Below are 13,993 nucleotides of genomic sequence, written 5' to 3'. Positions count from 1 at the left end.
ACCCAGAGGGTGGTTGGGCACTGGAACAGGTTCCCCAGGGAAGTGGTCACAGCACCAAGCCTGAGAGAATTCAAGAAGCATTTGGACAGTACTCATGGGCACAGATTGATGTGCTGGGCCAGGAATAGGACTTGATGATCCTTACGGATCCCTTCCAACTCAGCTTGTTCAGTGATTCTGTGATTCTGTAAATCAGACTAATAAACAATGTGTAAAATAAAGACTGCAAACACAGCTTGAAGCTAGAAGAACAGTAAAGCATGTCCTTAACTCCATGTGACATGTTTTTAAGCACCTTTTTTCTACTGCTGTACAAATATTTGTCAGCCTGAATCTGAATGAGATCTTTCAATTCTTTCATAAGCAGAAAAGAAAAATGAAAGCTTCATGATTTATTTATTACTATTTTTTGGTTTTGTTAAGTTCTGGTAAGCGCTATTGTGTCAAGAAATGCATTTTATGCTACATTAACACTGAGATGCAAAAGTGAGACACTGTCATGAAGTGAATATATTTTGTTACCAGTCATAAAAAAAAAAAAAAAGCCCTATTGTCCTGTCAGGCTATGACTATACTTGTTCTGTACTTTGTAGAGTGAAATGATATTATTTCACATATTTATTTTCTTCGTCACATAGTTACAGTAACATAGAAAATTGAATTAAATACTGATGATGTTTAGGTAACAACATCACGTTTCATTTGTATAATAATTGGGGAACACCACAGGTTACATGAAGGACACGCTATATGTACCTTTTTTCAGCTTCACTCTTATTTTCTTCTTCAACATCAGGCACTCCATCTGCAAGCTTGAACTGTGAAGATATTGAAAAGTTATTTTCAGGTACAGCAAAGCACTACTAAGCCTGTTATGCTTTACTCTCCAGACTTAAAACTGTTAGTGATCACTGCAAGGTGTGGTAAGACAGTCTTAACTGTAGGAACTGTAATTTGGTGTGTAGGGTTACTCTTAAAACATCTTTGTTAACGGACGTACTGCCCTTATACTCTGTGTTCTTGAAAATAGTGATTGTTAATTGGAAAAAAAGGTGATGTGACTGCCTTCACTTCTCTTTGCTCCCGTGATAATTTCAGCAATTTTTAGGCCCACTGCCCAATTTTAACTGTGCCTGGCAGATGTGTGGAAAACCACAAGTCATTTCATCAAGTTTAATGAAATTTAAAACTGAACCGAGAAGGAATTTAAGCCTTTTGCTCAGCTGTACACCATCATGGATAGTTAAAAAATCCCCAACAATATGGAGAAAAAAGACAGCATGAAACATATTTGGAGGAGAGAATGTGAAAAGACTAATACAGAATGCAGTCATAAAATCCTGGCTTTGTTTCATCCATTATTCAGGAAGTAACTTAGGACTTAATATTCTATCACAAATTTATGATAGCCAAAGAATGAGAGATGCATATACTCTCATCAGATTTCCAAACTTTATTTTACCAGGTCCCGAATATTTTTAGCCTTTTCTCCATGGTCAGTTTTTGCCCTTCTCACAGGATTATTACCTGGAAAAACCATTAAAAAAGCAAAATCTGAAAATCTCCCCAAATGGCAGAGTACCTGCAATAAGTGTTCTGCCATTGCATTCCCCCTGCAGGTGTGCAGGTATTTTCTACCCACATACAGAACAGGTTTAGGTAGGGCTTAGGTAGGGTATGCATTTTGTGGTTTAAGTTTGGGTTGAGTGAGATCATTTGTACATATTTTCTGCTGTCCAACACAGCACAGAAAAGCAAGCACTAGCACACTGATTTTACAAAGCAACAAGACTATGAAACAACCCAACTGGGACTGACTGACCTGGCAATATTGCAACAAGCACCCCACCATCAGCAAACTGTACTATTTGACAGACCCTTTTTGTCTCTCTAAAAGGTCAGGAAACAAAGCACTATTAACTTTGTGAATCGCATGTTAGCAGCCCCAATTCCATTTGCTAAAGGAAATGTTTCTCTTCTTTTAAATGATTTTGAAAGGGAAACTGATTCTCTGCTGTTCGATTAACTTCTCAATCACTTACCAATTTTTAACCATGTGAATTTTACATTTTAACTTATCCAGTTAAAACCACTAGCCACTCTTGAAGTAGGAAAACAGTAAATGCTATCAGCAACTATGTATGAGTGGCAGAGAGATGTAAATTCCAATTCCTTATCAAAAAAGCAAATAGTGTAAAACTTCAGCAAATCTTAAAAGAGCTACACTTATTATCTAGAGGAGGGAGGACAGAGAAAGTAGAAAGGTCAGATAAAGCTAGTGAGCATGAAAATGGTTCCCTCTGAACGGCTAGAAGTCCGTATGTTAACGTAAAGGCCCTTTTGCACAAGTAATGAAGCACAGAATGATTCTTCTTGGATGCATGATGGCTGTGCAGCTCCCCAGCTTGCCAACACTGCCCCATCCTGTTACTGTGTGGTGAGAAGCATTTAACAGCAACATTTAAAACTAGGTATGTTATGTAAAGATGTTACATATGCAAAGCAGTACTCATAGGTGTTCATTGGAACAGTAGTATTCATACCATTAGGAATACAGCATTACTGCAACAACTGACATAACAATATCCTGTTTCATTTCAAATGTGAAGCTTAATTATTGGTGACAATAAAAAAAAAATCAAGTTCTGTTAAGCAAAGATTACATTGTCAATACATATTAATCTATGAAATGCTAATATTCTTTTTATTACAGAAAATTTAAAATTTTGTTGACAAAACAGCATTAGTAATTGAAATTATCCAATTATGTGGATTGTAATTTCCTTAACTGTTTAAGGAGAGAAAGTGTAATTTCTCAGTACCTTTTCATCCACATCAAAACTCTTCAAAAGTTCATCTAGTTTGCTCTGTTGCCTGTCTTTAAGAAGGTCCTCACTAACATCTCCCAAAGGACTGCTTCCTCTGGAGGAGTTGTGGGTTTTCACATCTGCAGCTGAAAATGTATAAACACCTTGCTTTATATGTTCCATATGCTACAAGACAACAAAGCTTTTATTTCCTAAATATTACAAAGGCTTAGAACTTAATGACATTTAACAACTCCTAGGACTTCCTAAATGTGAAATTTATATGGAAAAGTATTTCACACTTAAGGCCAGGACCATTTCAAACAAATATTAGGCTGAATCTGTAATTAAAATTCTATCCAAGCTGTATGTTCTTTAATGGCCCCTGTAGAACAGTACAACAGGTTTATTTATAGAATATTGAATTCAGTATTTTAGAAACAAATTCAGTTAAGCTTTTTTTATTAAAACGCAGTTGAAGATATGTGTGATAATTTGCAAGCAAAAAGACTTTAGTCTTTGTTAGAAAAAGGCATAAGTTAATCATACTGACAGGATGCAACCCTAAACTAAATATAGATAGCTCTGAGAAACTCCAAATTCCTGTATTATAGTAAGCTCAGTAAGAATTCAGTGTCAGGAAATTTCAGCACCTTTTGCAGATGCCATAGGAAATGAAGAATACACCTGGCTGTAACTTCCTGAAATGGCTGTTTATGTACAACAGAAGAGTTCTGCATAGAAAAGAAAATCACTTCTGGATTACATGAATGAATTTCAACTGCACTGTGTTGTCCAGACACAGGAAGAAAGAATCAGATTAGTATGGGAAAGGCTTTTCTCTTACAGTCAGTGGTCTCTCTGGGTGATCACCAAGTACAAGACATATCTGGTTGAAGACAACATACACAAGATTTCCACTTGAAAGGTGAAGAGGACTGATGTCATCCAGAATACTTTTACTGTAGTACTTTTCCCCCTTCTTAAATGGTGAAGCCACTAAGGCAAGCAGCCATGACCTCACTACGTAACACACGACACCAAAGCAGTAACACATATTTCTAAATGAACACATAAATAGTCAGTAATTAGCAAAACCAGGCACCTTTCTTTTGTTCTATGCAGGTCTTTTTTAAAAGTCATGTCTTAAACGTAAGTTACTGTGTGCATATTCATCTAAGATTATGATGTGATCTTGTTTCTCAGATCTGGAAGAAGGACTTAATTTTCTTTATTTTAAGCACCACACGAAGAACCAAAGACTTTTAGCCTCAAACTTCACTAGAACATGAAGTAAAACAGCAAAGAAAATGCAGAAGTTAATGAATAGTACAGAATTTGCTGCCAGGTTTGGCCTCAATCACCTTAGCATTGCAGATTCCATGGCAAAGGCCCCTCTGTCTCTTTACATGACCAGAGGCCTAACTGTGCACTTCCTCTCTACTTCTCCTCAGGGAACTTGTGTTTATTTCTTGGTATCTGAGCTCTTAAAACCTCATTACCTTTTATTCTGCCTTCTAATCCCTGAAGCCTGAAATCTTCTCTTCCCCTAACAGTCACTAGGCACTTCCTTCCAGGAGGCACTATCTGCCCAAACCACTCTTTCTACATGAACAAACACATTAATGTGGAAAACCAGCACAAGAGGGACTGTCACAGACACCTTTCAAGCCTGAAGCAAAATCAACACATAGTGTCAGATTAATAACAAGCTGACAAACTGATACCAGAAACACCATGAACCTCCAAAACCAGTCTCAGCACTCCATGTGTTGCCCACTAGGTCAGTAACAGGCCTCTATTCAAAGTCAAAATCCTTTTCCTCCAATCTATGTAATAGAAACTTCCACACCAGGTATACCTTGCACAGTAGGTCTGGTATGCAAGCTGTAGAAAACAAAACAAATCATATTCATGTGCTGCCTAGCTGGACTGTTCTGCTTTAAATAGGAAGAAAAACCCCACTAAGTCAGAAGTAGCCATATCTTACTAAAAAAGGGCATCCTTTAGAAACAAAACTGTGTCTCAATGGAATGGGCATAGCATCCACAAAAAACCCCAAGAGGACAACCTGGAAATACACCTGATTACAGAATTCTGTGTGCCGATGAACACAAGAGAACAACCACCTCTAACTGTGAGCTAAACTCCAAAGCACGACTCAGCACCTTACTACGATCTCAACAACTAACAGAATTCTTCGCCTAAACTATCGGAGAAATGTAAAAAAACCCACAACCAAAACCAAACTAAACACCCCACCCCAACCCACCAGTATTACCAACAGACAAGTACTACAGAGAAGATGTTCCCTGTATGACTCAGACTTGTGCCATTTTGAAAGATGTTGATTTATATGCAAGAGGAAACAAACTGCTCTTACAAGAAAAAGATAATACAAAACCAGCTAAGTTCTTCTTTTTTTTTTTTTTTTTTTTTTTTTGTGCAAAGCAGAAAGTTTTGGCGTTGCCACAAAACATCTTTTTGGTTTCCTTCTTCTTTTAATTACATACCAAAAATTTCCAGAGACCCTTACCTTTTAACACCAAATAATGGGAATTTTCAGTATCACTTGACACTCCAGATTCTTGCATGCATCTGTTTTGAACAGAAAGTGTATTTAAGATTTCCATCTTGCACAAAAGCAAAAATAATCTACTAGTTACATAAAATCAAAAGTTCTCAGTGATACTTTTAGTCATGAACAGTGTCCTTACATCCAACACACTGTTTTAAGACTCTTTTTAACTTTCTCTTTTGGCTTTCTTATGTTCATACCTTCAGGTATATGCCTAAACATTTTAAGTAAAACCAAGACATTTCAAAACCCAAAATTTTCAGTAAAAGCTCATTATCTCATTTAATTTTTGCTTAAAATACCGAGAAGGGAAATTTTCTCTGCATAGCAAATCAAGGAAACACTGTGCTAATGAGCCAATTCATCAGTTTCTAAAAAATGTGATTTATAGTAATTTTATATTCAAGATAATTTGCATAACAATGAATCTCAAAGAAAGTAACAAAAACAACTGTTCATAGAAAGATATCTATTTCAAAGATAAGTTGGGAAAAAAATAAATATTTCTCCTTAGAATCAGGAGGTACAAATACATATTTAAATGTTACATACAGAATATAGAAAACATCATCATCACAGATTTTAGAAGCTTGTACCTGGTGAATAACACCAAGTGCAATGACAGCAAGCTGTCTAGTCAAGGCAACAGAAAATGACAAACAGAAGCATATATGAAAAATGAGTTCTACTGCCCCATTCAGGCTTCAGGCCAGAATGTTTTCCTGATGCCTGGAAGTGACCAGCACTGTTCTCTATGTAAAATGCAAGCACCAGAGAAATAACCTGTTGAAGTTCCAACTGTATTTGGTAAAAGTCAACAACAACAAAAAAAATTAGCATGAACTGGCCATGATCTGGTATTATCTGGTGATACCACGAATTACCTGATAAAACTGTGGTAAGGTCTATTGCCTTATTTCAATATTCTCATATTCCGGTTCATTAATATGTTCCTGACTGCTACCAGCTATGGTTAACCACCATCTAATGATCTTTGCATCAAATTATAGAAAGTAAAAAGCAAAGTAAGAAATTTTGCCTGTTTCTTTAGCAAATCAAGAGGAAATTCTAAGAAAGAATCACCACGCATTTTTATTTGCCTTGGCTAATGGCAAAACAATTCATCAGAAAGAAAGTTTTAGTGTGACTTGCAAACAAGTTCATTGTTCATCTAGTTAATAATCTGTAATGTTACTCTAAATGTAATTAATAATTAAGGGAGTATTTGTCCTCCCCTATAAAGTACTTACAAGATCCAACAAAATTTTCAGTTAATATTTAGATAAACAGCAAACTTTATTACCATAACCAATACACGAGGGCTCAGAAGTTCTGGTTTCCCATTCTGTGCAAGAGTTGTCTGAACAGTCAATTGGAAACCACTGCCATTATTACCCTGGGTAATATACAGTAAATACTCATTTTGTTATACAGTGTGTATGAGGTATTGATGCCTTTCCCTGCTCTTAAAATCAAGAATCAAACATGGTTAGAAGGGAAAAAGGGATTTTACCTCGGTATTTATTGTAAGGAGCCTTAGGTGCACCAGGTCCAGGTGGAATGCACTGAAATGTACCCCGCAATGCACAAACACGATAGATTGGGTATAACCTTATAGCTCTTACTAATTAGCATATCTACCAGAGGTTCCCGGGTGAGAGGCTCGAGTGAGCCCCCCTCCCCAAGGAACCTTCCCCTGGATGGTTCTATCTTAGTTCACAAAATTTCCTTCTGGAAAGGACCTTGGTGTCTGGGGCTTTCTGATCCATAACTACGAGCCTTCTAAGATGTTTCGTCTCCTAGCTTAACAAAGTAAGTCTAAGAATGTACGCTAAAAATCACTAAGAATACAAAAAGCTATAAAAGGGGTATAAAAGAAAATGCAAAAAATCATCATGGCATCAGTATCATACACACACTGTGCCCAAAATGAATACTCCTTCTAATGAATTTACTATGATACAGCCTAGCAGCTTCTCAAGAAGTTGGATGCTCCTACTACAGACTTGCCCTGTTCCCTAGAGGCTTGTTTTAGCAGAAATTTTGTTCTATTATCATCTGAAAATTTTATAGTCTCATGTTCAAAAAAGTGTTCAACACCTCAAAGAAGATTTTCTTCCTCTTTTGCACATGAGTTTAATGAAAAGGATAAGGAGAGCAGCGAGTAAAAAAAGAGAAGAATGCAGTTATAAGGTGACACAATCCTGAAAATAATTGAAGTGTTACTTAAAATACAGGTAACATAAAGCCACCTAGAAAGACCACACACAGAAAATTAGAACACCCATCCCAATAAAAAAACTAATCTTCAGAGAAAAATCTTGCATTATTTCTATTTAAACCTTATGTTTTTCTTGGTAAAATTAAAAACTCAATCTTAAAACTTTTTTCACTGAACACAAGTATCAAAGCTTAAGAGAGAAAACAGACTGGACAGTAGATCCAGTAGTTCATCCATTCCCCGAAGAACTACTACCTCATTTACAAAAGTTAGTTTCTACTTTAAACTTCTTTTCCTCCTCCTGTGACTTTTATTATTATCTCAAAACCCAGTAAAACATTAACACCTAGTGATTTACACCAGGAACTTGCTGAATGAAGATGCAGGATTATAAACCTTTACACCACCTGAGCCAAATTACACATTTGAAAAATATTCATATGGCTCAGGATAGGAGAAAAGGAGGGAAGGACAATGGCAGAACGGAATACTACTGTAGAGAGAACCATTTACTCTTACAGATCCAAGAGAAGAATAAGATACACCTAAAAAGTAAAAACATTTCTAAGTATTATACCACTTTACAACTAAGAAAACTGCCTTCAAAGGGGTATCTGCTATCTCCAGTCAACCAGATTGAGTATTACTTTTAATTACCTTTGTTTCTATTTTCATAATTCACTTCGTTTAAACAAGTCCTTTAGGACTAGCTTGTCCTACAACTCAGAGTTTATCCCAGCTCTTACGAAGAACAAATTAATTTATCTGCATTCAGAATACTGTCATAGCTCAATCAAACTTAGCCACTTAATACCAAATAAAAAATTAATTTCAACAGAAATTAGTGAAATTCTCTAAGGAAGCCTGACCACTACAACCAAAGTATACAGATATAAGATAAAAGTACTTAGGAATATTGTGATTAAAAAAATGAATGATATGCATACCTAAAACTATTCTCTACTGAATAGGTCTTTTCTGAGGTAACGGGAGACTCAGGCTTAATACACTGCCTTGTGTCTTTAATGCAGTTTGCAGAGGATGCTTTCACTGGACAATTTTCACAGTATGCAGGTGCAAACTCCTCTTCATTACTGGTTCCAAAAAGGTCAGGGTCATTCTGAATCACATCAATGACAAGAATGTCTTGGTTGTAAGCTTCAAGGATATCTGGTAAATTTTCACTTCTGTGTTGTGAAAAATTCCCTCTTGATTTTCTATCATCATTTATTTCTAATCCAACAAGGTGGTCGACTGCATTCCAAGAATGACCAGGAAAACTAGATTTCAGCACACATTCAGTACCACAGAAATCTGGCACAGATGACTCCAGCTGTCCATCACGAAGAGGATGCGGATATGCTGAAAAACTTTCAGGGAGCACAGACATCTCATTAGAGAATTTTACAGAGCCATCACGCTGGAAGTCCTTACTGTCAATGTCATCTGTTTTTTTCTCTATGGAAGGTGGAGATGTTGCATCACTCATGACAGGAAGAGGACACTGCTCAGAACTCACCAAGAAAGTATCTTCACCTGTCTTCTGCCTTCCTGGAGCACTAGTGCTTTCAAGAAGCTCTAGTGGACTGCAAGTTTTTCTTTCAAATGAATGGACAGATTCCAATTTCTTGGATTCAAGTTTGTTTCTGCATAAAGGAATTTTGAATTTTGTAAGGTTTCCAGAGGTTAATGGTTTAATTAGGTTTAAATGAGCAAATGTCTGGTTCACTACTGATACTTCAGGGCTGGAGTTTATTCTGCTTGTGTTATCTGTAGAAGTACCATTCTGGACTGTTGCAGGCAGGTTTCTATTTGTCACATCTCCTTCATTTTTATCCTTTTGTTTTGTTGTGCGATTCTGGACTGTCACAGACAGGTTTCTATTTGTCACATCTCCTTCATCTTTATCCTTTTGTTTTGTTGTGCCATTCTGGACTGTCACAGACAGGTTTCTTTCTGTTACATCTCCTTCATTTTCATCTTTTTGTTTTGCTGTAAAATTCAAGGTTGCTTTAACTTCTTGCACATCATCATGGTTAAGAGCCACAGCACTTCTATCTGTATTAACTAGTGATTCCCCATTTTCATTGCTCATTGTCAAAGTCTCATAAATATCCACAGAAGAGGATTCTGGTGTTTCAAGTGAAGTCTGACAGTCAATATTTGGATCAATCTTTTTATGCATAATTTCCTTTGTAATGTCTGCCAATGATGTATACAAATCCAACTGTCTCAAATTCCCAGTCACTTCACTATGTCCTACAGCTTTAACACTGCTTTTATCAGAGGAATCCTCCAAAGCAGCCTTTAAAAGTCTTTTTCGTTCTGAGATGGACCCACGATTTTTAAGAAACCATTCAGAAGTCCTGGCACAAGATTCAACAGGCCAAATTTTTTTACCAGTCATGGGAACTGTTCTTTGACAGGTAAACTGCAGCAATTTCTTATTAACTTTGTTCAAATTTCCTCCTGTCTTGCTTTTGTGACAATCAGAAACATCATGGATGTGAGCTAACACTCTCAGGCTATCTGAAGCAGCTGCACAATGTGCCACACGGGTTGAATTTTCTCCTTTTGCTATTACAGAGAGCTCAGATGTCTTCTTAAAGCCAGTTTCAAATGCAAGTAATTTGGTACTATTATTTCTCCAGGCTGATACAGTTTGTACTTCATGAGTACTTTTTTCTGTATGAAAATCTGATGTATGATCACATGAAGCTGACAGAGTATGATTTAGTCCTGAAACTGCAAACGAGCTTGACATGGCAACTGCTGCTTCTGTTTGTAACTCACACTTTTTCCATTTACTAGCCATGTCTGCAGATTCCTCCGTGATTTTCGTATTTTTTCTAGGCTTTCTACCAGTATTCCAGTTTTTCCCCCTTAAACACTTATTGCTTTCACTCAGGCAGCTTGAAAAACAGCCTTCTTCATTTTCATTCTTTTCTTTATTAGATGATAAACCACCTTTTATGAGTGATCTCTCATTCTGCATTCTACTAGTGCTGCAAATTCTATCAGTCAGATCTCCAGTACGATGGGCTACATGGAAGAATCCATTTAATTTATAACTGTTGGTAGTTCCACTAGCTGAAGGCTTCACTAATGTATTGATGTAACTACAATCCTCTAACATCACAAATGGATTCTTTCCTGTTGCACAGAGCAAGCCACTACAGCGCTTTAGGGCACTACTGCAATGTTCAGCATCACATTTTGCAGATGTATTCATCACTTTTTCAGCTGCGGTCACACTTAAATTTTGCAAGTGCTTGATTCGACCAGATCTGTTCTGCCTTTTTTTATACTGCACACCAGGCTCTTTTGTTACAGCATGGCATAGAAAGCTCTTGCTTTCAGTCCCACCTGAAGTAGAAACTGCAGAAGATCTAGAATAGTGAGATTCCTTTTCCTGAGAATCTTCTGCCCTGTTTTGCTTTGTCTTAACTTTCTTCACAGACTCTAAAGTACCAGAGTCCTGCTCAATTGCTTTCAATTGTTCCTCTGCTGATTAAAAAACCAAAGAAGTGTCATTAAAGAAAACTTTAAGGGAAAAAGACTACCCTATTGAACTCTTTTATAGAGAGAACCAAAACCCCCAAACATTCAAGGCTGCTAAAGAACATGACACTGTATAAGGCTAAAATATTTCTGTAAAGTTCTATGATGTTTTTTTTAAATGAACACTATTGTGAGACTTACAGTAACAAAGGATGTAGTATCTTCAGAAACAAATGCAAAGAGGAACAGACCCTTACAGTGTCATAAGGACATTGGAAGCTGTGTATCTGTTGTGTATTCCACATAGGTGGAAATAAATTAGAGCAAATCTAGCAAAAAAATGCAGATGCCGTTTGCACGCTCAGCCTTAAAATCTTTTGTTTACACAGCAGATTCTAGTAGGAACACTTATTCATAGGAGTATCTTCCAGAGACATAGTCCAATCAAATGCATCAGACTGATCAAGAAGATCCAGGAAAACTGAAGGACTTGCATTTTTAGAGACTACTACTTTTTATTTGAAAGCAAATACAGATTATGAAAAAACTGTATATCTGAAAATTTAGACTAGAGAATGAACTCAAGAAGATGCTAGTATAATGTCATTTTTTTTAGACATTCCTTTTCAAGGTAAGACAATTTTAATACCTCAGTTTTTCAGAATATGGTTTTCAGATAAAATATTAATAATCTATAGTAAATATTTGTCATTTGAATGTATCCACTTTGAAAGTAAAAATCATCCTGGAAAAAAAAGAGACTTTTAGAACTCCTCTTTCAGAATTGTTCCAGTTTGACTCAACATTCTCTTAAAACATCAAAACACAATCATTGCTTCTACATCTTTTGGGATTTTGCAGAAAATAGCAGCAAAAAAGTTCTGAGAGCAAACCCCAGCATCCTATAAAGGCAGACATTGAAACAAGACACCATGATACATATTCAAAAATAAACAGGTAATAGACGAATGAGGAATTGACTGTCTTTTATTCTGGCATTGCTGAAACTACTGCCTCCTTTCTTGCTTGTGCCTCACCACCTCTGCAGAAATGAGGAATGCTTTTAGGGGAAACAAACTCCCAACACTTCTTACCAAAGGCCTGCCTATTGCTGCCCATACCCCTTCCTCCCTCCCTCCCTCCCTCTCTCTCTACCCCCTCAAAAGGCTAACTGGTCTCCTCTCCTTGGTGTTAAATAGGCTGCTTTCCTCCTCCAAGAAAAGCCTTTCCTTTTTCTGAAAATCTGTCTTCTTCTAAGACTGGTGGTATTCACAGTACTGGGAAGCACACCCTAGTTTTTCTCAAACTAAGCCAGCAGCCAGTTTTTAAAGGGGTCTTACTGCAGGACCAATTTAGGAGCCTAAATTCTTTATCTGTACTTCTACAATGGAGCTCTACCAGTGCTTACCCCTTTCCCCTGGGCTGTCTGGTCCTTTCTGATGGCTTGAGCTCTGCTGCTCTTCTTTCATGCAACGCTTCTGAGTCCTTCTTCTGGTTGTTGGCTGCTCTTGTCCACTCGGACCCTGTAGCCGCTGTGACAGGAGTGCATTTCTGTTCCTCATACTCAGAGCTCGTTTCCTAGACTCTGGAAACAGTGTATGCTGTTCTAGCAAGGCAGAACTACCCCTCTCTCTGGGACCATGTACTTTTGGTTTCACCACCGATCTCCTCCTTTTCCTGCCCAAGCATCTCTTTTCTTTTTCCTGTATCCCTAGCGTTCTTGATCTGACTAATGGACACCCCATCAAGTTTTCTGGTATATCAACCTCTTCCTCAGGTTTTGGTTCAGGCATGATTTCCTGAGCGCCCAAATTCTTCTTAAGATCTGGGATTTGCATGTCCTGTGTCATTCCAGAGTCAGTGCATTTCATTCCAGTACTCCATGTGACCTTTCTGGGTTGCAGATCTTCTGGTTCTGGAAAACAAGAAATTCTGTGTCTCTCTGTGCTCTCAATCTCCCCCTTCAAGGATGGGACTTGTAATTTTATTTCCATACAGGAATATTTGCCTTCTTTTCCTGAGCTCCTTGAACCCTCCTGGAAATCTGAGAGGTTCAGGTCTTCTGAGAAACTTTCATTCCTTTCAATCCCTGCTGAAAACTTATTCTCCAAAGTAGTTCCTGAGAAGAACAGCTGTTGACTTTGACCTGTCCCTCTTCTTACGGTCTCTTCCCAGCACATCGCTGCAGCCGTGGCTGCTGCTTGCCAATCGTCACACTCAGCTGTGTCTGAAACTGGTGAAGCTACACCCTTGCTTCTTCTGGGAGACTTCCTGTGCTGGATTCCCTTGGTTTTTTTACCTGGGAATTTCCGGTTGTTCTCACCTTGCTCCTTCTGCTCGGGCACAGGAGGAGCAAAACGCTTAAAGGAAGCACCGGAAAGCCTGGCAGGTTGCGGAAAGGAAGGGAAGGGCTGCTCAGGCTTTCTCTTTGGTGCCAGGCGAGGGCTCCGCCTCACTACCAGCTTCTCCCCTGCCTCACACCCTGCACCAGAAGAGCCGGGGCTGGTGACCTCCGGATCAACCGGCTTCACCTCGCTGGCTCTCACCACTTTCCCTGACCTCAACCGCGCCATCTCGGTGGTGCAGAGACAGCAGCAGAACCCACAAAACCCACTCGCCAGCGCACCTCTCGCTGCAATCTCGCTAGCCCAGCACCCGCAGTGGCTGTAGGCCCGACCCGGAGGTGGGGACAACCCCTCCCAGGCTGCCGCCTCAGGGGACAACCAGGGGAGCCCAGGCCGCCCAGAGAAAAACCACGGCCACCGACAAGCCCTTTCTGACACACATCCCCCCACCCCCAAACACACACCCGGAGCAACCTCTCACAGAGCAGGGCGGTGAAGGAAGCAGTCTCGCACCTCTTCAGACTCAAGAAGGCCGCTGCCT

The 13,993-nt window shown here is 38.5% G+C and overlaps 1 protein-coding gene across 5 annotated transcripts in view; it reads right to left on the bottom strand.

Annotated features, from left to right (window-relative positions):
- TOPAZ1 (testis and ovary specific PAZ domain containing 1) overlaps positions 1-13,993 on the bottom strand; it is a 42,131-nt gene extending 28,138 nt beyond the window's left edge. For 3 of the 5 annotated variants that reach the window (XM_017734579.1, XM_017734583.1, XM_017734581.1), the window contains exons 1-5: positions 12,516-13,987; positions 8,554-11,113; positions 5,344-5,405; positions 2,823-2,953; positions 757-818 (exon numbers count right to left, since the gene is read on the bottom strand). In XM_017734579.1, coding sequence (XP_017590068.1) covers positions 757-818; positions 2,823-2,953; positions 5,344-5,405; positions 8,554-11,113; positions 12,516-13,680 — 3,980 coding nt within the window. In that variant the 5' untranslated portion in view covers positions 13,681-13,987. Of the gene's footprint in view, positions 1-756; positions 819-2,822; positions 2,954-5,343; positions 5,406-8,553; positions 11,114-12,515 lie in introns of all 5 variants that reach the window. The other 2 variants (XM_017734584.1, XM_017734580.1) reach the window with 2 other exon arrangements.

This window comes from Corvus brachyrhynchos, unplaced genomic scaffold (assembly GCF_000691975.1).
Source record: "Corvus brachyrhynchos isolate BGI_N302 unplaced genomic scaffold, ASM69197v1 scaffold94, whole genome shotgun sequence".
NCBI lineage: Eukaryota > Metazoa > Chordata > Aves > Passeriformes > Corvidae > Corvus > Corvus brachyrhynchos.
This window is presented reverse-complemented; position numbering and strand designations above follow the sequence as displayed.